This window comes from Dromiciops gliroides, chromosome 2, assembly GCF_019393635.1.
Source record: "Dromiciops gliroides isolate mDroGli1 chromosome 2, mDroGli1.pri, whole genome shotgun sequence".
NCBI classification, from domain to species: domain Eukaryota; kingdom Metazoa; phylum Chordata; class Mammalia; order Microbiotheria; family Microbiotheriidae; genus Dromiciops; species Dromiciops gliroides.
In genome coordinates this window covers 657,630,736-657,656,262 of record NC_057862.1, presented here as the reverse complement: position 1 = coordinate 657,656,262, position 25,527 = coordinate 657,630,736, and the positions used below count along the sequence as shown (strand labels likewise).

General features: G+C 41.1%; 1 protein-coding gene across 1 annotated transcript in view; it reads left to right on the top strand.

The window, feature by feature from the left end:
• HYDIN (HYDIN axonemal central pair apparatus protein) overlaps positions 1-25,527 on the top strand; it is a 589,624-nt gene that overhangs the window by 306,520 nt on the left and 257,577 nt on the right. The window contains 6 exon segments of the mRNA XM_043981230.1: positions 723-841; positions 7,379-7,602; positions 11,426-11,493; positions 15,173-15,408; positions 20,205-20,305; positions 24,299-24,434. Of these exon segments, the coding sequence (XP_043837165.1) occupies positions 723-841; positions 7,379-7,602; positions 11,426-11,493; positions 15,173-15,408; positions 20,205-20,305; positions 24,299-24,434 (884 nt within the window).

The following is a 25,527-nucleotide window of genomic DNA, read 5'->3' as shown; positions in this document are numbered from 1 at the left end:
TTGTGTGTGAGGAGCAGCGGGAAGGCCAATTTGGTGGGACAGAGAAGTGCATGAAGGAAAGGAATACACAATGAGGCTGGAGGGTAGATTGGAGCAAGGCATGGAGGGCTTTAAATGCCAGACCCAGGAAGTGCTATTGTATCCTAGAGGTAATAGGGAGGTACGGGGGTTGATTAAGCAGAGAGAAACATGGTCAGCTCTGTGTTTTACAACCACATGGAATGTGGATTGGAACAGGGACACATTTGAGGAAGAGAGACCAATGAAGTTATTGTAGAGGTCTAAGCGAGGAGTGGTCAGGACGATGGTGGTGACTAAGTGACTGGAGAGAAGAGGATAGATCCCAAAGATCGGTGGGCCTAGAATCAACAAGCTTTGTAAGCTGATTCATGACCTGGATGAGGTAAGAGGGAGGAGTCGAGGATGACTCTGAGGTTGTGAAGCTGGATGATTAGAAGGAAGATGGTATCCTCTATAGAGAGAGGAAAATTTGGGAGAGGAGTAACTTTAGGTATTGTTTCCTTCCTTCCTTCCTCTTTCCCTTCCCCCATTTCTGAATATTCTTACACAGGAAAGTATGAGCCAGTAGAAGGGGAAAGATTATGGAGAGAGGAGATGGTTGCAAGGAGCTATCTGCCAGAGAGAACTGGCAGAAAGGCAGAAATGGGTTTCAGGCTACACATAGAGAGGATGGCCTTTTTAAATTGTTTTCCCCTTGACAGGCCGGGAGAGCCGTTTGCCCCTTCGAATAAAAGGTGAAGGAATGGGACCCAAAATTATCTTCAACTTTGACGTGTTAGATATTGGTAAAGCTTTTGTTGGATCAATACACAGCTATGAGGTAAGCAAAAGAGTCAGTAATAAAGTCATTTTATGGGGCTCTTGCTTTGATGATTTTTTAAAATATATTTTTTAATTCATTTTGCTAAATGTTTTCCAATTACATGTAAAACATTTTAACATTTTTTTAAAATTTGAGTTCCAAATTCTCTCCCTCTTTCCCACCCTTCCCTAATTTCTTGAAAAGGCAAGTCATATAGTATCAATTATATGTGTGAAGTCATACAAAACATTACCATATCAGTCATGTGGTAAGAAAAAACACACACACACAAAGCAAGAAAAATAAAGTGGAAAAAAAATATGTGCTTCAACCTGCACTAGAGTTCATCAGTTCTCTTTCTGGAATGGTAGCTTTTTTCATCATAGGTCCTTTAGAATTGTCTCGGATCATTCTCTTGATCAGAGTGTTGATATCTTTCACAGTTGATTACTATTACAATGTTGCTGTTACTATGTACAATGTTCTCCATGTTCTGCTCATTTCACTTTGCATCAGTTCACATAAGTCTTCACAGATTTTTCTGAAAGCATCTTACTTGTCATTTATTATAACCCAATAATATTCCATGACAATCATATACCACAACTTGTTCAGCAATTCCCTTGATGGGTGGGGGCAGATAGGTGGTACAGTGGATTGAGCACTGGCCCTGAAGTTGGGAGGACCTGAGTTCAAATCTCACCTCAGACATTTACTAGCTGTGTGACCCTAGGCAAGTCACTTAACCCCAATTGCCTTAAAAACATTCAAGGCCATCTCTAGTCACCCTTATGTATATCTTGCCACTGGACCCAGATGTTCTGGAGGAGAGAGTGAGGCTGGTGACCTTGCACAGCCCTCCCTCACTTCAATTCAGTGCAAGTCATGACATCACCCTGGTGCCACGGTCCTCTTCAAGAACAAAGAACAAACAACAACAAGTCGTTAGATAGCCCCTCACTTTCCAGTTCTTTGCCACCAGAGAAATTGCTGCCATAAACATAACCCACACGTACAAAAATATTTATAGCAGTTCTTTTTGTGGTGGCAAAGAATTGGAAATCGAGGGGATGCCCTTTGAGTATGGTTCCAAAATGCTTTCCAGAATGGTTGGAGCGGCTCACAATTCTACCAACAGTACATTAGTGTCTCCACTTTCCCATATTCCTTCCATCATTTGTCATTTTCCTTTTCTTTTTGACAAGTTTTTTAATAGTCACTCGTACTTTCCTACAAGTAGTGCTGTCACCTCCTCCTTGCTTCTGTGGCTCTTAGGAAAATCAATCTTTCTTCTCCCTTCAGCTCTAACCCTAATCTTGAGGAAGGAATCAGAGAATCTTAGACTCTTCCCCTTTACCATGCTCCCTAGGCCTTTATAATGCTAAACTGTAAGTGAAGTCTCTTCTGAGAAATTATAATTTCTTATGCCTCTATAACGCCCTGGTTTTGAAAGAAAAGCCACTTAAGGGGAAGGGTTGGGGGAGAATTACAATTCAGTTCAAAACTTTGTCAAAGCCCTGCTGTGCTCAGAATACTGTGTTAGCCTTTGGAAATGATATGAAATTTAAATAATGGTCTCTGCTATTAAGAAGGCAACTGTACACAAAACAGCAACCATAATATATTGTTTTGTATGATCTTGTATCAGAGGAGGACAGAATAAAGTGTTATGTGAAAGTTCAGAGGGGAAGGATCATGAGGTGGGGATATCAATGAAGGATTCCTGAAACATTTCATGGTGCTGACGGTATTTGAGCTGGGCTTTAAAGAATGGGTAGAAATTCATTAAATATGAGGGTAGAGGACAGTATCCCACTGCACACTCATCCAACTGGCAAGAATAGTCGGGATTATTTCCTTATCCTAGTATTGTCCTCTATCAATTGCCCAGAGCAACTTGCTTCCTTCACAAGTTGTCTATTGGGAAACCTTCATTTCAGCTCTCATAGATAAATAGAATGTTTCTGTAAATGTAGCAAATGAACTTTATTAACATATATCCCCCAAACAGTACCAAACTCTGACAATAAACAAACATACAGCAAACTAAAGCAGTATTAGATGAGCCAGTGCATTATACTGGAGAGTTTTGAGAGCTGTGCATTGGCAGGGAAGGACAAGGTAAGGTGTTCTCTTACAGGAAAGTTCTGCGCTCTCTGCATTTTAAATGCTGATGCCTCATTACTTCTCTCCATATCAATTTATTATTTTACTTGAGACAAATTTGAATAACTAACCTGTTGCCCTTAGTCAGTGCTGATCTTGTCAGATACAGAGTAAATAAACCAAGACCCCAAGCAATGTACAATCCTGGACTGAGAGGCAAGAGCCTCGGTTGTGGTATGAATCTGCCATAGCTAGCTGTTTGACCTTGGTAAAAATTGTGTACTGTCATACCTCAGCTTCCTTCTCTTGTTCTTTTAAAGACACCCCATCTTGTACAGGTTTAGAATACAGGGACTACTCATGAACCAATCCTACTACTGATTGGCTTCGGAACTTTGACCTGCTCTATTTCTGAACTGGGTCCTTCATTGGGCAACATGGTGGTCACCCAGTCCCAGAAGCTTATACTGATGCCAGACTTGATGTGGACAGCTGATCACTCAGTGCAGAGTTCTTAAACTCAAGAGATCCTCCAGTTGTCTGCTTCCCCAGTAGTTGGATCATAGACATTCCACACCATGCCTGGGGCAGTTTCCTTTATCTGTAGACTGAGGAGACTAGATTAGGAGACCTCTCTCTTCATTTTTATCTCTGATATTATGTGAATCTCAGCCTTGTTGTAATTAAAGAGGGAAACAATGTTAGAGCTGTATTTTCATTTCTTCCTTTTCTAGGAACTGGCTATGCAGATAAGAGATAAGTCTTAAATCCTCAACATTTTACCCCCAACTTTACCCTAGTTTCTGTATAAGTAGGAAATAATATCTGTTGCTTCAATAAATGACTCAAGGCTATGAAAATAGGGAGGTGGGGTGAAAAATGTCACCTTATAAGAGATTGGAGTAAAAGAGTAAACCAGAGAGGTAACAGAATGTGGCAACATACTATATGCCATATCTCTACCATAGGACCAGACCAGAAAGACTGTCCAGACAGGAATTGAATGGAGTTGTTCTCAATTTTACAGGGATGGTTGTCTTTCATTTCTTAGGGATGTCAAGGACATTTGTTCTTCAAATAGGGACATTGGACAAGATAACCTTGGAAGTCCCTTCTAGCCCTACAATTTTGTAATTCTGTACTCAGCAGCCATAGTAATAGCAGACCTATGTTAAATTACATTATTATAATAATATTTTCTGCTTGAAAAAGCACTTTTCTTATAATACCCCCTCCCTTTTAAAAAAATATGAACAGAAGCATTTTGTAGTAGATAGAGAGCAGGCTTTGAAGACAAGAAGACTCAGGTTTAAGCCCTACCTCTGACACTCAATGGCTGTATAGGGTGGGCCAAAAATCACAAAGGGGCTTCAATATTTAATAACTCCTTTATTTTTTGTTTTTAATTTATAATACTATAGCATCATATACAGTATATGCAGGAAAAGAATTTATATTATGTGTGAATAATCAAATATCAAAATGGTGAAAAATAAAGAAGATAATTGTCAAAAAGTTATTAAAATATTTCGACTTTTGGCTTACCTTATATGACCCTGGGCAAGTCACGCCCTCTCTTGGTACTCCTGGCAACTATCCGGGACTTTAAGTTGCAGAGAAGCAGATGTGATTCAGCAGGTGGAGTTTCCTCATCCATTAGAATGAGGGTTCCTGGAAGGCAAGAACGTATCGTGACCTTTCTTGATATCTCTAGCACTTGGCTCAGGGCCGCCATATGGTGAGAACTTAATAAACACTTCTTGTTGAGGGCAGTCTACCAGTGCAGTCCCAGGTCAGAGCCATCCCCATCCCCTGCTGCATGTGAAGTATAGTGCTAATCATCGAGAATAGGAAGCATGCAGGAGATGGCTCCTACCCCCAGGGAACTTGCATTTCAGATGAGCAAACAAGACACAGATATCAAAAAAGCACCAGTTAGGATGTAGCCATTATGGGGAGCAATTTGGAACTGTGCCTACCCGTTGACCCAGCAATACCACCGCCAGTTCTATATCCCAAAGACATCCCCCAAAAGAGAAAAAGACCTATTTCTACAAAAATATGTGTAGCAGGTCTTTTTTTTGTGTGTGTGTGGTAGCTAAATTGTAAAACAAAGGGATGCCCATCAATTGGGGAATGGCTAAACAAGCTGTGATATATGATGGTAATAGAATATTACTGTGCTATAAGAAATTACAAGTGGGATGATTTCAGAAAAACCTGGAAAGACTTACATGAACTGATGTATAGTGAAGTGAGCAGAACCAGGAGAATGTTGTACACCATAACAGCAGTATTGTTTGATGAAGAACTGTGAATGACTTAATTTTTCTTAGCAACATAGTAACCCAAGACAATCCCAAAACACTAATAATGAAGTATACTCTCCAGAAAAAGAACTGATATTGATTGAACACAAACTGAAGCATGCTATTTTTCATTTTCATTCTTTTTTTCGCTTGAGCATTCTCATGTAAAATGACTAACGTGGAAATGTTTAACATAATTGCAAATGTATAACCTATATTTGCTTACCATTTCAGGGAGGGAAGAAGGATAGAATTCGGAACTCAGAACTTAAATAAAAGTGGTTTTTGTTTGTTTTGTTTTCTTTTTGGTATTTTTTGGTGGGGCAATGAGGGTTAAGTGACTTGCCCAGGGTCACACAGCTAGTAAGTGTCAAGTGTCTGGGGTTGGATTTGAACTCAGGTCCTCCTGAATCCAAGGCCAGTGCTTTATCCACTGCACCACCTAGCTGCCCAATAAAAATGTTTTTTTAAAAAGGCATCAGTTAATAAAGGCAGGTGAGATATTAAATATCAGAGGAGGTGGTTGTAGGAAGGAAACTCTGAGAGAACACCCTTGATCTAAAGAAGGGGCAAGTCTTTAAGCAAAGGAAGAGAAGGGAGAGAGAGATGTGTTGGAGGAGGAGAACAGGGTGAGCAGAAATGAGAATGATTTGGATGACAGGAGGTTGACTGGTATGTTTGGAGTGGAGAACTCAGAGAGATCATGCTGGAGGCTAGACATTCTCTGAGGTCCCTTCTAGCCTTAAAGTTCTGTGAACATTTGAGTTTACATCAAGATTGGGTAAAGTGGATACTTAACACTTATTAGTTGTGTGACCCTGGGCAAGTCACTTAACCCCAATTGCCTCACTTAAAAAATAAATAAAAAAAAAAGATTGGGTAAAGTGCTCTGAAGGGGTGAAGCCAAATGTACAAGACAAAGAATCCTTGCCATTCTGCATCTTCATATTCCACTTTATTCATCTTGAAATGAATGTGATTGTGAGATCCAGCCGAGCCTTACCCTGTGAGACTATTTCTGTAATGAGGCAGTTTGGGCTCCTCTAACTTTGCCTTTTTTCCTGTTGTTACTCACTTAACCTCAGTTTACTCATCTGTAAAATGGGGATTGCTTACCCAGCTACCTCACGTGTTTCAGACAATGTCAGAAAACATATTTAAAGCTTCTCAGAGAAAGCATCCATCAATATGTGGTTATCATAAAAGCTTCCGAAGCCTTGAGATAGAACATAGCTATAGCATATTTTAAAGGGGAAACTCTAAACAGTAGATGATTTGCCTAATTTCCTATTCTCAACTTCTTATATTCCAAACATCAGACCCAGGATTTCTTAACCTGGGGCCAATACTATTTTTTAAAAAAGCAAACTAGGGCAGCTAGGTGGCACAGTGGATAAAGCACCGGTCCTGGATTCAGGAGGACCTGAGTTCAAATCCGGCCTCAGACACTTGACACTTACTAGCTGTGTGACCCTGGGCAAGTCACTTAACCCTCATTGCCCTGAAAAAAAAAAAGGCAAACTGTTTCTTATCTCTGTATTTCAATATATTTGATTATCTAATGCATTTTTTCTTTTTTTTTTGCGGGGCAATGGGGGTTAAGTGACTTGCCCAGGGTCACACAGCTAGTAAGTGTCAAGTGTCTGAGGCCGGATTTGAACTCAGGTCCTCCTGAATCCAGGGCCGGTGCTTTATCCACTGCGCCACCTAGCTGCCCCTATCTAATGTTTTTTTTTTGTTTGGTTGTTTGTTTTTTTTTAGTGAGGCAATTGGGGTTAAGTGACTTGCCCAGGGTCACACAGCCAGTAAGTGTTAAGTGTCTGAGGCTGGATTTGAACTCAGGTCCTCCTAACTCTAGGGCTGGTGCTCTATCCACTGTGCCACCTAGCTGACCCTATTGCATTTTTAAATGTTGCTCTGATCGGGGGTCCATAGGTTTAACCATACCTAGAAAAACATTCAGAACCACTGTATTAGAAGGTTCATTTTCTCCCTGATGCCTTTCTTTGCTTAGAATTCTTGTCACTTTCTCTGCCTTAATTATCTCAACCCAGTGGTTCTATGGAAACAGAGTAATTCATACCTTTGAAAAGACACATCCACTGTTTGTCTTCTCACTTGTGCCTCTCTCCCTACCCAGGCCATTCTGTCCAACAAAGGCAGCATCGATGCTCTCTTTAATTTGGAGCCTCCAACGACACCTTTGGGATCCTGTTTTATCTTTAACCCCAAGGAAGGCATTGTGGAGCCCTCTGGGCTACAAACCATACAGATTTCCTTCAGTTCCAACATCCTGGGGCACTTCAAGGAGGAATTCCTATTCAGTGTCAATGGATCCCCTGAACCTGTGAAACTGACCATCAGGTAAGGAGCTTGAATCAGGACTTCAAATGTAGATAAGATCTCAGCTTTGCTCAGATTTTTCTGAAACATCACTCCTTGTAGGAATACACACAAAAAATAAGTCTTTTCTCTTTTTTGATAATATTTTCTTCATGGACAGTTGGAAGCACTACTGGACTTGGCTACAGCTGTCACCTCGGGAAGAGCAGGGTGGGACTGAGCTGCTAACTCAAGTTCAATGGACCTTGTTTGCCAATATTTAGAAAAATGCCACCTTCAATACCAACTACCCTTTCTCCGTTTATCTTCCCACTCCCTGAGCCAGGAGACTGTGAATTATCACACCAGCCTTTGTTTTTTTTTAAATTAATAAAGTATTTTATTTTTTTCCCATTACATGTAAAGATAGTTCTCAACTTTTGTTTATATAAGCTTTCCAATTTCAGATTTTTCTCCCTCCCTCCCCTCCCTCCCCCCTCCCCTAGACAGCAGGTAATCTGATATAGGTTTTATGTGTGTGTGTATATATATATATGTATGTATGTATATATATGTATATATATGTACACATATATACACACACACATAATAACATTAATCCTATTTCTGCATTAGTCATGTTATAAGAGAAAAATCAGAGTAATGATGAAAAACCTCAAAATAGAAAAAACAACAGCACCCAAAACAAAAGAAATAGTATGGTTCATTCAGCATCTATACTCCACAGTTCTTTTTTTTCTTGGATTTGGAGATCCTCTTCTATCATGAGTTCCCTGGAACTCTTCTGTACCATTGTATTGGTGAGAAGAATATAGTCCATCACAGTAGATCAACACTCAATATTGATGATACTGTGTACAATGTTGTTCTGGTTCTGCTCATCTCACTCATCATCAGCCCATGCAAGACCTTCCAGGTTTCTCTGAACTCCTCCTGCTCATTGTTTCTTACAGCACAATAGTATTCCATTGTATTCATATACCACAACTTGTCCAGCCATTCCCCAATTGATGGGCATCCCCTCAACTTCCAATTCCTTGCCACCACATAAAGAGCAGCTATAAATATTTTTGTACATGTGGGTCCCTTTCCCCTTTACATGATTTCTTTGGGCAAAAGACCAAAAGTGGTATTGCTGGGTCAAAGGGTATGGACAGCTTTATCGCCCTTTGGGCATAATTCCAAATTGCTCTCCAGAATGGTTGGATCAGTTCACAGCTCCACCAACAATGCATTAGTGTTCCAATTTTTCCACAGCTTTTCCAACATTTATTATTTTCCTTTTTTGTCATTTTAGCCAATCTGATAGGTGTCAGGTGGTACCTCAGAGTTGTTTTAATTTGCATCTCTCTAATCATTAGAGATTTAGAGCATTTTTTCACATGGCAATAGATAGCTTTGGTTTCTTCATCAGAAAACTGCCTGTTTACATCCTTTGACCATTTCTCAATTGGGGAATGACTTGGATTCTTATAAATTTGATTTAGTTCCCTATATGTTTTAGAAATGAGGCCTTTATCAGAAGTACTGGCCACAAAAATTGTTTCCCAGCTTTCTGCCTCCCTTCTAATTTTGGATGCATTGCTTCTGTTTGTACAAAAATTTTTTAATTTAATGTAATCAAAATCATCCATTTTGCATTTTATAATATACTCTATCTTTTGTTTGGTCATAAACTGTTTTCCTTTCCAAAGATCTGATAGGTAGACTATTCCTTTCTCTCCTAATTTACCTATGGTATCACCTCTTATGTCTAAATCATGTATCCATTTTGACCTTATTTTAGTATAAGATGTAAGATGTTGGTCTATGCCTAATTTCTGCCAAACTATCTTCCCAGCAGTTTTTGTCAAATACTGAGTTCCTACCCCAGAAGCTGGAGTCTTTGGGTTTATCAAACACTACATTACTAGTGTCATTTACTACTGCATTTCTTGTGCCTAGCCTATTCCATTGATCTACCATTCTATTTTTTAGCCAGTACCAGATAGTTTTGATGACTGCCGCTTTATAGTAAAGCTCCAGGTTTGATACCGCTAACCCACCTTCCTGTGAATTTTTTTTCATTATTTCCCTGGATATTCTTGATTTTTTGTTTTTCCAGATGAATTTTGTTATTGTTTTTTCTAGCTCTATAAAATAATTTTTAGGTAGTCTGATTGGTATGGCACTGAATAAGTAAGTTAATTTAGGCAGTATTGTCATTTTTACTATATTAGCTCTGCCTATCCATGAGCAATTGATATCTTTCCAATTATTTAGATCTGATTTGATTTGTGTGAAGAGTGTTTGGTAGTTGTGTTCATAGAGTTCCTGGGTTTGTCTTGGCAAGTAGACTCCCAAGTATTTTATATTATCTACCGTTACTTTAAATGGAATTTCTCTTTCTATCTCTTGCTGCTGGACCAGCCTTTGTTTTTACATGAACACTAGATCTCATTAGCTACAGTGCTTATTGCTGCTCTAGTTAGAAAAAAATCTGGGACTCTCAGCATTCATTCATCCAATAAACATTTCTTTTCCAAAAAGCAGTGGATCCTGAGTCTGCTACTTTTTACCTGCGTGATCTCCCTTCTCTGGACCTTGGCTTCATGGTCTATAAAATAATGTGAGGAGCTTGGATTAGGCAGTCTTTCAGTTTTAAACCCTATTACCTTCTTCTCTATATACTAATAACACTTTTCATGGTGGCATTTTTTTTGGTGGTGGCAATGAGGGTTAAGTGATTTGCCCAGAGTCCCACAGCTATTGTCAAGTGTATGAGGCCAGATTTGAACTCAGGTCCTCCTGAATCCAGGGCCAATGCTTTATACACTGTACCACCTAGCTGCCTGGTTTTTTCGTTTATTTTATTATTTTGGGGGGGCATTTGGTTTTAAGATGATTTTTACCTCTACTATATTATTGGATCCTCACAATAACTTTGTGACTAGGCAGGGCAAGGATTGCTCTCATGCTTCACAGGATGAGGAAATAGGCTCAGAAAGGTTAAGTGGGGGGATTTTCCCCTCCAAGGCCACATAAATAAGAGGAGAGGAGAGGAGAGGAGAGGAGAGAGAGGGAGGGAGGGAGAGAGAGAGTGTGTCTCAAGGCAAGATGATAATGGGGATGGCTGGGAAGTTACCCTCTTTGATGAATCTATAATGTCACTAGCATACTGGAGGTTAAATCAGCTGTAGAAAAAATGGGTAGGGCAGCTAGGTGGCGCAGTGGATGAAGCACTAGCCTTGGATTCAGGAAGACCTGAGTTCAAATCCAGCCTCAGATACTTAACTAGCTGTGTGACCCTGTGCAAGTCACTTAACCCTCTTTGCCCTGCAAAAACAAAAACAAAAAAACCAAAATCAACCAAAAGATGGGTATTTATTACAAATAAGGAAATGTTCAATGATGGTAATTATGTCCAAGCATCAGAAACAAAGTTTTCCTGTATCTGGGCATCTGTAATCATAAAACAAGGCCTTTCTGTAGGAGCTTACTCTAGACTTTTGTTTTGTTTCTCCTTATTTATTTGGAATATTAATGTCTAAAATGTACAGGCCCATACATTTGTTTTTGACATGAATTCACATTTTACATGTTATATTCCTTGTGCTTTCTCACTCAATGGGAAAGTAGTTCCATTTCGACTTAATTCTGTTGAGGTTGTTGGGTCATTTATATCCCCTAGCAGATGACTAATTTAGTAGGTGGGAAAATGACCCATAGCATCCATTGCTTCACCAAAGTGGTACGTAAGGTTGAGTCCTGTTGTGGGCCAACCTGTGATTTTTAGGCCTAACCTTTCTTCAAGTGCTACCCATGGTTCCATTAACTTTTCTGCCTTTCTATCTCCCCTATATAGAGGCTGTGTCATTGGGCCTACTTTCCATTTTAATGTTCCATCTTTAGATTTTGGTGATGTCTCTTTTGGTGAGTATGTCCTGGGTTTTTAATTGGGGATTCCATAGAATAACCTTACACCCTTGTGAGGAAAGGGGATTACCACTTCTGTATTTGTGTTGTGATGTCTGTGACCCAATAGTTAGCTCAAAGATGACCTAGAGAATGACTAGAAGGTTAACAAAAGTCTTTGTCTCATTGCTCTTCTTCACTATAAGTAGTATTTTCACAGACCAGGATGTCTCGGACCACTTCCCAGTTTCCTAGTTGCCATGAGCCTTGAGAGTGTTCCTGTTTCAATTCTCTTCTCTTCCCCTATTAAAATCACCATCTGGCTGACATCCTTTACTTCAGCTGTCCACACATTCAGAATGGATCCATTTAAATGCAGATTTTTTGACTAGCCAAGCTCAGTCCACAAAAGGCTTTTCAGAGATGATCTGAAGCTTAAACATGAAATCAATGGTGAATTGATTGGAAGTGCATCATCATTCTCTGCAGAAGGTTCTCTGCCCCAAGACGCTCAAGAAAACCCATTCCCTTTTCCGATGACTTTGTACCCTTTATTTCCTTTTGTTTTGAAAACCTATATTGCTCTCATTGAAGAGAAAGGACAGAAAATGAAAAAACAGTTCTTATGTAATGTAAATTTCTCCCCCCCCCATCTGACCATTTTATTACAGTTAGGTACTTTCTCAAATCCATGATTACATCTTTGTTTCTTTAAAGCAGGGGTTCTTAACCTTTTTAATGTAGTAATTTCCTTTGTCAGTCCAGTGAAGCCTGGGGATCCCTTCACAGATTCATCTGTTTAAATGCATAAAATAACATACATCTCATTACAAAGGAAATCAATGATATTGAAATAAAGATGTCATTTTTTCCCCTTCCAAATTCATGGATCCCCTGGAATTTCCTCCCACTCCTTGGGATCTTATGTTAAAAACCTCCGGTTTAAAGCATTAATTACTATTTAATTGGCTTGTAATGAGGAATCAGGGGAGTTTCCTTCATCTTCTGGACAGGCAGTTTCTCTGGACCCAAGCTTGCCCCTGACCCCTTCAGTGGGTAGGGCTGGTTCCTTGCCAAAGAGTTTACACAACCAGAAGCTTCTGGTTGGTCCCCTGTGGCCTTCCCTGACCCCAGCCAGGGAGCTCAGGTGACAGAGGCTTGGCCACTAAGTGGCAAAAGCTTTTCCATTCTACCCTGTAGACTTTTGAGGGATAAACAATTTGGTTCTTGTTCTTTTCTTACTTTCTTTTTGCCTGATGGTTTGTGACTCTGCTCTTGCTTGGCCCATGGGGAGGAGAGGTGAGCAGGAGCCAACCAGAGGCTTCTTCAGCAAGGGGACTCACCCACAAGAAGGAGCCAGAAGACTCACTCAGCTACAGGGGAAGGGCTTTGTCTAGGCAACTTCCATTATAGCTTCATAATCACAGGTTGGTCACCAGGGATTCTCTTAGGGATTTTAAAAAATCAAAAACAGAACTAAAGGGAATTTTAGAGATCATCTAGCCAAGTCCAAGTCTCCTTATTTTAGAGATGTAAAAATAGCAGCCCAGAGGGGAAGTGACTTATCCAAGGACTCATAAATAGTAATTAGCAGAGCCAGAATTTGAACCAAGGTCTTCCGACTTTCCATGTTGTATTCTTCCCAAGGTGCTGTGGCTGCTCATTCCCCTTGTGTCCCTTTGCTATATCAGTGGTGTGGTATAAAACTGAGAAATGGCCTAGTTCTATGGAATTCTGGATTCTCATATCCATTTTTAACCTACATATCAATGACAACTCTTCATTGTCACAGTTTCCTTATCTGTAAAATAGGTGTGATCATTTTCTCTGATCAAAACCTGGCATGGTAGAAAAGGGAACAGCAATTCATGTATACTTGAATCTTCAGGCGTGGCGCCATTTCCAAACACTTCAAAATAGTCTTAGGACTAAAAACGTTACTCTCTGGAGGGAAAAAAAAAGTGGGGCAGAGCGGGTAGATCTTATTCAGCTTAGATGGGAACCTTGTTCCAAACTCTTTGCTAAAATCTAGAAACTGCCTCTCCAAAAACAAGGTTGTCTTTTTTTTTTTTAAAGAAGTAATTCTCTATGCTTTTTTGACCAAAAAAATGGGAGTATAGGCCCATTATGGGCAATCAGAATATGCAGCCAGGAAAATAAATTGGATTTGCCATGAATTTTTTTTTTTTGTTAATTAGCTACCACTTTCTTATTGGAAGCAGATGTCTCACTGATTAATATTGGGGATGTTTTGTTTGTGTTAATTTCCTCTAGCTGTACTTCAATAACAATTATGGGGTAGCAGTGGCACCTATAAAATTTTATAGACTTATGTTTGATTATATTGATAAAATGTTTTATGAAAAAAAAACAGAATATAAAGGAAGAGTTACTACAGGAACAATTTTAATACTTTCCTGAAAACCCAGTGGAGTAGATAGTGGATATGTTAGCATTATACACATCTTTGATTTTTTTGTTTTTGTTTTTTTATTATACACATCTTACAGATGAGGAAACTGAGTCACAGAGATGTTGTCATTTACCCCAAATCACTCAAGTAGCAGCAAAATTGATATTTTTGCTTAAGCCTTCTAGTTCTTCCTCCTGTACCATTTCTGACCTACCAGGCTGCCTCTAAAGTATTAGCTGCACATTTTTTTTTAACCTTTCCGTGGTAGCAAAATGACTGCGGCTTGGTTTTGTTATCCCACTGTGCGGCTCCTGGGGCTGGCAGCACAATTTGGTGGGGTTGGATTTCTAATACTTATCTGACACTAATTTCTAACCCAGGAGCTCTGGCATTCCCTAAAAAGCGTTCTGAGCATGCTTGGTAGAAAGGGAACCCCTGACTCGGGTTAGGCCGTGGCCGGCACTAAAAGCCTTTTTTCCCAGGCAGATTTATGTTTAATTAAGAATTGAACTCAACCCTGCTTAACAGTATTGAGCTTGTTTTCAACACCCCAGGTCTGTGGAGGGATCCTCGGCACTATAAGAAGGCCGGGGTGGTCACAATTTTTCTGCTTGTCAAAGCAGTCTGGCCTTGGCCTGGTGATCTCTATATAATGGGCCCTTTTTGCCCCTTGGATCTTAGGAACAATAATAATAATAATAACAACTTGCATTAATAAGGCACTTTAAGGTTTACAAATTGCTTTATGCATGCTATCTCCTTTGGGAAGGAGGAGGGAACAGCAGTAACCTTCCACCCACCAAAAATGAAAGTAATGGGGAATTTTCTTAACCCTGCCCTATTAAGCACATGCTGCTTTGTCAGTGAGAACCTATTAAGTTTCCAGGAGCTAAGGCAGAGGGGAACTTGGACAAACAAATCAAGATCATGCTTAGAGTCCTTAAGCAGTGGTACCCTGCTGTTAATCTTTGAAAAGCAAAGCAAAGGTTTTTAGGAGCTGGAAGAGAGCTCAGAGGCTAACCCTTTTACAGGTTTTATGGTTGAGCAAACTGAGGCCCATGAGTGCAAATGATTGGCACCAGGTCACCCAGGTTTAAGCAAGTACCAGAGGCTGGCTTTGAACCCAGGGCCTTGGACTCCATGATCTTTCCTCTTTCCCCTAAGCCATTCTCTTTCCCACTTCACTGCATGTCTGCTTAGTGTTTTATTTTGTATTCATTATGAATTCCGTGTGCCAGTAAATCATTGGAACGTTCCTTCTTCATCTCTCCCTCTGCTCTCCAGGGTTTCCTCATACTTTGACTTGTTCCCTCAACAACACATCCTTGATTCCCATGACCTTTAAACTCCGAGTGCCTGGTGATGGCGTTGGAGAACCAAGTGTTACAAGTTTGGAGCAGACTTTAGACATCAAAAAACCATCATGGAAGAATGAGAGTCCACCAGCAATCAAACCACGAGAATTCACCCTTAATCCGACTTCAGGAACCATCCGCTCTCAGGGATTTATTGCTATTCGGGTACAATGCAGAGCCTTCACAGTGATCGGGTAGAACAGTTTGGTTTGTTTAAAATGTCAGCGTTAGGCCATCCTGCAATTCATATTACCATGCCAAATATGAATGGAAAATGACTCCATTCATCCTCTATCCATCTTCTGGTACTCCCTTTGAAAATAGGGCCATGTCCACACAGGCAATGGGAATAAAATGGGATATAAGTAAACAGGCTATCCATCTTTCTTTTTTTTAAGTGAGGCAACTGGGGTTAAGTGACTTGCCCAGGGTCACACAGCTAGTGTTAAGTGTCTGAGACCGGATTTGAACTCAGGTCCTCCTGACTCCAGGGCCAGTGCTCTATCCACTGTGCCACCTAGCTGCCCCTATCCATCTTTTTAAAGTAGTGGGAACTATACTGAGACCATGGATTTACCATCAAACCTACTCCAGCCTATAGATTTGGGTCATAAATCTAGAACTAGAAGGAGCCTGGGACGCCATCTGATCCAACACTCCCATTTTAGAGATGAGGAAAGTGAGGCCTAGGGAGGTTGTGTGACTTGCCACAGGTCAGACAGTGAATGTCAGAGTCAGGAGTTGGACCCACGTTCTCTAAACTCCAGAATCAGCATTCTTCCCGCTAAATCATGCTGTTTCTTCCAGGAAAATTTTTCCATTGAAATTGAGGTTCTATACCTAGACCACTGTGCTGGTCTACACTTACCACCAGCAACTCGCAACCTGAGTTGATATGTTTTTATGCCACAGGAGACCAAATCCTTCCCCCACCACCACCACCACTTCAACTGATGAAGCCATATGTTAATGAAATAGGTAGATCAACACTAACAGTCGTTCTCAGGTTACTTAGTTATCCAACCATGGATAACTAAGGGAATAAGGTGATGGTGGTGCTGTCACTTTGTGTTTGTAACATTGGCTTTGCCTGCATATTTAGAGTGACTGGCTTCTGGCTAAGTGGTGATGCCTTGATTTCAGCCCCATAATGAAACAGTAGTAGTGATGTGCTGCAGACATGCTCCACTGAGAGAGATCCGCAGAAGAAAGATAGATGTCAGTCATGGGTGCTTTTAAAATTAAAACGTAATTTCAATGAAATCAACTGAGTCTAGCAACATTAAGAAATGTAGGGTGCAATAGAGAAGAACATCAGAGGAGGAAGGAATCAGGAGTCCTGGATGCTGGTCCCAGCCCTGTCACTGACTGCCACAAAATGCTATTAACAGCATTAAAGGGGCCTTGGGTGAACAGCTGAAGAGGAAGAACTCATCACCACCAAGAGTTCACCTGGCACAGTCTTCCATTGACAAAGCCTTGGGGATAAATCTGGAGAGACATGGGCCAGATGGTAGTACAGTTAGGCAGATTCAGAACTAATCAGATGAAAGAGTTGTCACTAATGTGCTATGAATGTCATCATGGAGGGAGCTTCTCTATTTGCTGTTTAATGTCTTTATCATTGATTTACAGAAAGGGATGAATGGCATCATTTTTAGATTTTCAGATTTAATACACAGATCTGGGAGAGATAGCCAACATGTGGGATGTTAGTCAAGATCCAGGAAGCCCTTGCCTTACCAGGATATTGGGTTGGATCTTATAAAATTTAACAGAGAAAAATGTACATTTGGGCTCCTAAAAAGCGATTTTCTAATACAAAGTGGGAGGGACATAATTCTGCAACAATTCTTCTAAAAAGATATGAGGATTTGGGGGAGGGGAGGCTGCAAGGGGATGCAATCTTAAGCAGCATTAAGACAGCCACAGTTTCCAGGAAAAGGAGGTGATATTTGCACTGTGTTCTGCCTTGCTCAGAGCATATCTGAAGGATGTAGTTCTGGGCAGCACACGTAGGAGTCTAAGGGTCCAGAGGAGGGTGGCCATCATGGTGAAAGATCCCCCCATTTTGGTGTAAGAGTGACTGGGGTGGAAAGTGTTTGGTTTAGCAAAGAGAAGAGGAACAATGAGTGCAGAGCATGAAGATAGAGGTAACAAGGGTTACATGATGATTTATTGAATGAACTGGGGGAGGGGACAGTGGGGGGAGATAATTTTTTGATGGCTGGTTTCAAATAATTGAAGTACTGTCAAGAGGAATAAGGATTAGACTTGTCCTGCTTAGGTACAGAACTAGGAGAAATGGTTGGAGGTGGAGGAGAGATGTGTGTGTGTGTGTGTGTGTGTGTGTGTGTGTGTGTGTGTGTGTGGTGGGGGGAGATGTAATGAAAGCTTCTAACAATTAGAATTGTCCAACTGTAGAATGGGCAGCCTAAGGACGTAGTGGACAGTCCTTACTAGAGGGCTTTGAGTGAATCCTGGATGACCATTTGTTGAGGATTGTAGAAGGGATACTTGTTCAGTTACAGACTGGACTATGTGGCCTCTGAGAGTCTAGCCCTGACATTCTGTGATTCTGTAAATTGGAGCAAATGAATCAATCCCTTTGGGGCTCAGATTCCTCATCAACAAAATGAGGCTGGATGGGATGCTTTCTAAAGTCTCTCCTAGGTCTGACGAGCTCTGAGTCCATTTTTGAAAGATGATAAACATTGAGAGCAAGATTTAAAGGGAAAACACTACATGAGATGGACTCAACTTGGACCCCGTCTCATCCCCGACTTGTTTAGAATGCTTCTTTATGACTGATCTCTTATCTTGAAGTTCTGGGTCCTTTCTAAGGCTTGTCCACAGTTCTCAGGACTTTCAGCTAGTTTGGCATAAAATCCTCTTATAATTCCTCAAAGCTGTTCATTATGAATTTCCTAGTGAGAATCCTATAACTACCACAATTTTCAGACCACTTCACTTAGCATTTTTTTTTTTAGTGAGGCAATTGGGGCTAAGTAACTTGCCCAGGGTCACACAGATAGTAAGTGTTAAGTGTCTAAGGCCAGATTTGAACTCAGGTACTCCTGACTCCAGGGCCGGTGCTCTATCCACTGAACCACCTAGCTGCCCCCCACTTAGCATTTTCAATAGCTAACTTCCCCATTCCTCCCTGTTCAATTTAACACAGGTATGTCCTCGTAGGGAGAAGAGACAAAAATCACATCTCCCCCTCCCCCACTCCAGTAGTTATTTTAACAAACATTTTTTACATGCTTACTACAAGCCAGTCACTGTACTAAGTGCTACAGGTACAAAGAAAAGCCATGGTCCTTAGGTGCAGCAGCAAAACAGCTGCTAATGCATCATTTTTGTGTTTGTTTTGTTTTGTTTGCAGGGCAATGAGGGTTAAGTGACTTGCCCAGGGTCACACAGCTAGTAAGTGTCAAGTGTCTGAGGGGTCACATTTGAACTCAGGTCCTCCTGAATCCAGGGCCAGTGCTTTATCTACTGTGCCACCTAGCTGGCATCATTTGTGTGTGTGGCAATTGGGGTTAAGTGACTTGCCCAGGGTCACACAGCTAGTAAGTGTGAAGTGTCTGAGGCTGGATTTGAACTCAGGTCCTCCTGACTCCAGGGCCGGTGCTCTATCCACTGAGCCACCTAGCTGCCCCTCTGGCATCATTTTTAATGCCTTTTCCACTGACCAAAAAAGCCCTGTTTCTGATGTTGAACCATTTGATGGTGCCAAAGACTTTGGTGTCAAGTCAGAAAACATCAATTAAGTGCTTACAGTTTTTCAGGCACTGTACTAAGTTCTGGGAATACAAAGAAAAGAAGACAGAGTTCCTGCTCTCAAACATCTCTTTATCTTCCAGCTGTCCCTAGCTTTCCTCCTTTCCATATATAGCAGCAGAAATTTAAAAGAGTGATTGAAGCTACATTAGGTGTGTTATATGAATAACCTAGAACTCTCCCCAATGAGATCAGGGGTAAAGCAAGAATATCCATCATCTCTGCTATTACTCAATATGGTGCTAGAAATGCTATCTCAGCAATAAAATAAGAAAAATAAATGGAGAAAATAAGCAAAAGCAAAGAGGAGATCAAAGTAATCACTTTTTGCAGATAACATGAAGAGACTGAAAGAAAAATTCTGTTGAAAATAACTACAGAATGCTTAAAATGCTTGAATCTGCTACCAAGACGCATGCATATTCACATAATTATAAATTCAAGTTCAAAATTCTTTATGGAAATAAAGACACACCTAAATAATTGGAGAAATTTTATTTTCTCATGGATAGGTCTTCCCATCAAAATGCAACAATCCATGCCTATTTACTTCCAGTTGTAGATTTTTCCTTACCTGATCATCTGTCCTTCTCGTGGCCTTTATTGCAACCAGAAATGTTTGCCATTAGCTCTGCTTGAACCTTAGGAGTCATGAAGCTCTTAACTTATGCTGAAAACTATTTCACAAAAAACCCCATTTTTTTCTAGAGCAAACCATTTCAAAACAATTAAGCAGAAAAAAGTTTTGAAATAAGGGAAGCAGGTATCCCTTCCCCACCTCCCCTCAGGAATGGAAATTTCTTTCTATGTATTTTCTATTTGCTAATCAGGATACATCTCATGCCCTAGCCCTACTAGACTGTACGATCCTGGAGGTCAGGGACTGTTTTGTCTTTGTATCTCCAGCACCTATCATTGTGGTCACATGTATTAAGTGCCTAATAGATGTTTGTTAAATTGAGTTGGTATATAATAGGAGTTTAATAAATGCTCATCGAATTGATTTCCCCTGTCAGGATAAGGGAGTGGGGATTAGAAAGAAGAAAGGAAGAACTTTCTTTTAGCAGCTGAACTGATTCATAGTATTCTCCTCTCCCTATGTCACCCCCTTCCCACAAGCAGGAAAGTTACAACTGTAAAAAACCCAATGTGAGTGTCTACCCTTTTTTCACCAGGTAACCTTGTGCTCCAACACTGTGCAGAAGTACCAGCTGGCTCTCGTGGTGGATGTAGAGGGTATTGGCGAGGAAGTACTGGCCTTACTCATTACAGCAAGGTACTGGGACTCCTCTTTTGCCCCCCAGTCTCAGTATCTGTCACTCATGCAGGTTGTAACCACAGCAGCCAAGGCTCCCAGCAAGGCTGAAAACCAACTTGACATTCAAATGATGAACCTCCAGAAATAGCAAATACCTTAATAGCACTTGGTGTGTAGCTAAGAGAAGGAATATTTGCATTTTTCAAAATGTCTATTACTGTCACTGACTTTCAGAGTTTGCCCTTTGACAGAGTTCATGGAAAAGAGGTGCACAGTTGCCATCTTTTAAATTTGAGGATATTGGGGCAGCTAGGTGGCACAGTGGATAGAGCTGGAGTTAGGAGTACCTGAGTTCAAATCCATTCTCAGACACTTAACACTTACTAGCTATGTGACCCTGGGCAAGTCACTTAACACCAATTGCCTCACTAAAAAAAAAAATGAGGATATTGTCCTCCAATTATCCAACAGCAAGAATGGTCTACTTCTCCACAGTGGAAGGCGTTAAATAAAATGGCATTCTAGGTCAGAAGTTCTTGACCTGATGCATCAACTTGGCTGGGGAAAAAATACATCTTTATTTTCACAATCCTTTAACTGAAATTTAGCATTTCCTTCAATTATTGAAAACCCTTATTCTGAGAAGAGGTCCATAGTCTTCACCAGACTGCTCCTGGGGCCATGTCGCACAAAAGGCTAAGGTGTTCTGTCTTCCATGTGCATAGACTAATAGGCTCTTCCAGGCCCAGGAAGGGCCCTCAGAGGGGTCTAGTTCACCCCGCACCTGAAGGAGAAGCTTCTGCCCAGCATCCCCAGCGAGTCGTGCCCCAGCTTCTGCTGGATGCTCTCTCATGAGGGGAGCTGACTTGGGAGCTGCTTCCTCCCAGATGTTGTTGCCTTCAAATACTTGGCGACACTTGTCATGTCACCCCCATGGTCTTCTCTCTGGTACCGTATTAGAGGACGGCAGCTTCAGGGAGTCAGTGTGCAAATGAGCTCTGATGGCTTTGTGCTGCCTGAATGTACTTGAGACACAGGCAGATCCATAACCATGTCTGGGTACGTTGTTTCATTCCGTCTAGGCCCGTCGTTTCATTCTGTCTAGGCCCATTTGTATACTGGCTCCTTGAAGCTGACATCTGATCTACTAACCTGTTAACATGGAGAAGAGAAGACTGAAGGGGGAGTTATATTGATATCTGCAGTACATTTGTTGTTTAAATATATATTATAGATGCACACACATGTACATGCACATACATGTACATGTACATGTACATGTACATGTACATGTATGTATACCGATTCCTCAGCTCCTAGTACCCTCCCCATACCCAAATCACCTTGAATATATATATATGTATACATATTGAATATATATATGAAATACACATTTATACACACAGAGACACATATATGTTATAAATGTTGTTATTGTTCACTCGTGCCCAACTCTTCATCACTCTGTGGACCATACTGTCCATGGGTTTTCTTGGCAAAGATACTGTAGTGATTTGCCATTTCTTCCTCCAGTGAATTAAGGCAAACAGAGCTCAAGTGACTTGCCTAGGGACATACAACTAGTAAATGTCTGAGGTCAGATTAGAACTCAGGTCTTACTGACTCTAGGGCCAGCGCTCTACCCACTGAACTATCTAGCTGTGCCTTATAAATATATACATATATATTTTCAAAAACATTTTATGCATACTAATGCATGTACACATTGTCTCTCATCATAGAATGTAAGTTCCCTGAAAGCAAGGACTTTTTAATTTTTGTCATTGTATCTCCAAAGCCTTGCACAATGACTGGTACAAAGGAGGGACGTGATAAATGCTTACTGACTGACTCACAATCATAGAATTGTGGGATTTTTAGAACCAGAAAGGAACTTTGAAATTATGTGATATATCTCTTATTTTATAAGCTAGGAAACTGAGGCCCCAAAAGGTCCCATAGAGGGTGACATTCACCCCTTGACTATATGAATTAGCTTAGATCTAACATCTTTTTCCCAACTGATTATGCCTTTTTGACAACTCCACCTAAATAACTGTGTCTTCATTTTGGCCTCCCAGAATCCTGTTCCTTGAAGGCTCAGCTCAGGGGCCACTCCCACCTCCATGAAGCCCTAAGGGGTCTCCTTTGCTTTGATAGCACTATGCATATGGAGGGAAGTAGGAAGTGGAGAGGGGAAACACTTGAGGCAGGGAGACCAATTGAGATGCTATTGCAATAGTCTAGGGAAGATGTAATGAGCACCTAGGCTAGGGACATGACTGCTTGAGTAGAGTTAAAGAGGACAAGTGGTGTAGGTGTTGAAAGGCTAACATTTAACACCGGTTTGGATATGAGCACAAGTGGGCTGAGCACAAGTGAGGAGTGAAGGATGGAGTGGAAATTGTAGATCTGGATGACTAGAAGGATGCCATGCGCTTAGAAATAAGGAAGTTTGGAAGAAGGTTGGGTTTGGGGGGAAAGTTAAAAAGATAAAAATATCACTGCTTTATTGATTCAGAAAGAAAAGAAATCAGATCTCCTGCCCACTAACCAAGGGCAGTGTTTGTTGTTGTTGTTGTTGTTTTTGCAAGACATGAGACAAAAGCAGAATGACCTTATGAGTGCCCAGTCCCGCATCAGGCAGTCTGCCATCTCCTTTACATGGGGTCAGTCTTGGCAAACTCTAGATCCTTTACCCTCTGGCTGCCCAATTATCCTAGTAGGTGTTGAAAACAAAAGGTCATAGTTCTGAGATCCCATGAGATTGCTAGATGACTTGCTACAAATGCTTTGGCCTCATGTGGTGGGTGGATTACTTCGGATCTTCTCAGGATCAGGTTTTTAGGCAGTTAATTTACCTTGAAGGCTCCTTTAATCATTCTTTTTTTGCAAACAAATTCCAGGAAAATGTATTGAGCTAAATATGATACTTTGTCTTTTATCCATGTCAGTCCTCAACTTTTTGGCTCTTAAGACCCACTGACCAAATCCCTATGCTAAATGTTGCATTGTAAAATTGAGAGGGAGCTTGGTCAGAGAGAAGGGGCATTGGATCAGGAGTCAGGAGACTTAGCTTGAGTCTCTGCTCTGCTATGGGCATGGGCAAGCATGTGATCTTGGCAAAACCCTTTCCTTTCTCTTGGTGTGTTTCCTCCCCTACAACATCATAGAGTTGGATCAGATCCTTGTTAGGGTCCCATCTTGTTTTGACAATGATACTAGAATCTGTCCTTCAGTGTAGGGTCCCCCTCTTGGCCACCCCTCCCTATGAGAGGGCAGTAACCTGCATCCAAACCCGAACTATCCATTTATGGCAGATTACTGTGCCAAGAATGCCATCAAATAAGTTAGAAAAATATTTAAAATTGAACTTTAATTAAAACTTTGAAAAAGTTGGTAAAAAAAGAAAAAGATTCCATCTGGGGAATAAAAGACCAGAGACATGTCATGAAAGACCTCTAGCACAATGGAGAGCTACGAATGAGGTCATGTGATAGAATGTGTCTTGCTGGTTCTGGGAATGCGGGCTGATGGGATCTCCTCTGCTAGCACAAGGGTTGTTCGGAGGAATTGGAATTAGGGTCATATAGAGACCCAGAGGACTCGCCAGCAGCTGAGGTGTAGCTAGGGGAGGCCCTTCCCAGCAGTGCAGAGGGTAGGAGCTTGGCAGACAAGCTAGTGTCCCACTGGTGTGGAGTTTATCCTTGTTGGACCAAGGAGGCTGAAAAGGGGATAATGATGGAAAACTGGAGCCTTTACTGACACTGACAGAGTACAGTCCCATAGAAGGACCCACTGCAATTTCTCCCTGCATACTTTGCCAAAGGGTGTTGATTAAAAAAGGTAGTGGGGAGGGGAGGAGGAAAAAAACAGAAAATGATTAATGTAGTTATCAGTGAAAAGGCACCATGTGACATTGACAGATGCATTGTGCTTGTTTCCCTGAATAATCTGGGAATAAACAAGCTCTCTGTTCTTTTGATTTATTTAATATTCTTTCTGGAGTAGGTGCGTTGTACCCAAGCTCCGTGTGGTTAATCCAGAGCTGAATTATGGGTGCTGTTTCCTAAAATACCCTTACCAGCAAACGGTGCGACTCGTCAATGAGGATGACCTCCCAGGATGCTATGGAGTTCTCTTACAAGTGAGTCACTCTATCTCTGTACCCCTCTCCTTCTCATTTTGTCTCTGTCTCCCATCTCTCTCTATCCATCCTCCCTTCCCCCCGCCCCCAGTTTTTCAGGATTCCTTCAATAAGAAAGAAAATTCTTCTAAATAGCCTCATTCTCTGGCCTGTGGTGCATTGTAGTCCTTGCTTTCAGTTTCAGGAACATCTAGAGAAAGTTTCTATCAGCTCAGCTGGCCCTCCAGCTGTAAGAGTGAATATCTGCAGGTACAATTAATTGCTAATGTCCCAGAAAAAATCACCCTTGATGAAGAAGCTGTAGAACCAACTAAAGGCACATACAGAAGGTGCCCCTGCAAATAATTGCATGTAACTTTATGGGTCATAGGAAGTGGGTTCTTTTTTACAACAATTATAGCTTGAGTTGCTTAAGATATCATTGTGTCACATTCACGAAGGAAATGGCAGGACCAGAGAGAGACAGTTCAGAACAGAAAGCAAGGGGGAGAAGAAGTTGGTGTAGCCTTACATGTTACAGTTATCTATCCTTTTGTCACTTTGGGTCTAGGAAGAAAACATTTCTGGATAAAAGGTTAGAAAGGATATCACCTGGCTCAGATAATGGGCCAAAAGAAAGAAAATAAAACCTCACAAATTTTGCATGGAAAATTCTCTCTTTAGATAAAAAAAATCAATTGTATAAGAATATTTTAAGGGAGACCTGATTTAAATATGTAGTTCATGGGGAAAAGACCTCGAGTCTAAATGTATAATCATCTCACTGCACACAGTAGGACACAGCTGCTAAAGAAGCTCATCTTGCCTTGATAGAGGTCCTAAGTCCAAGTAACACCATGTAGGAGGGCCACTGTGTGCTATAGGGGCCAGAGTGCATTTGGACCCTTGTCTTCGGTTAAGGAGGGCAATGGTAGCGTCAGAAGCAATTGATGAAGCAGGAGATTTAGAGCTGGCCAGGACCTCGGAAATCCTCTAGTCCCACTTCTTCATTTTATAGATGAAGAAACTGAGTCCTGGAGAAATAAGGCTTCCCCAAGTCTTAGCCACTGAGCTGGAATCCCAGTCCACACCCTCCAGCCCCAGCCCCAGTGCC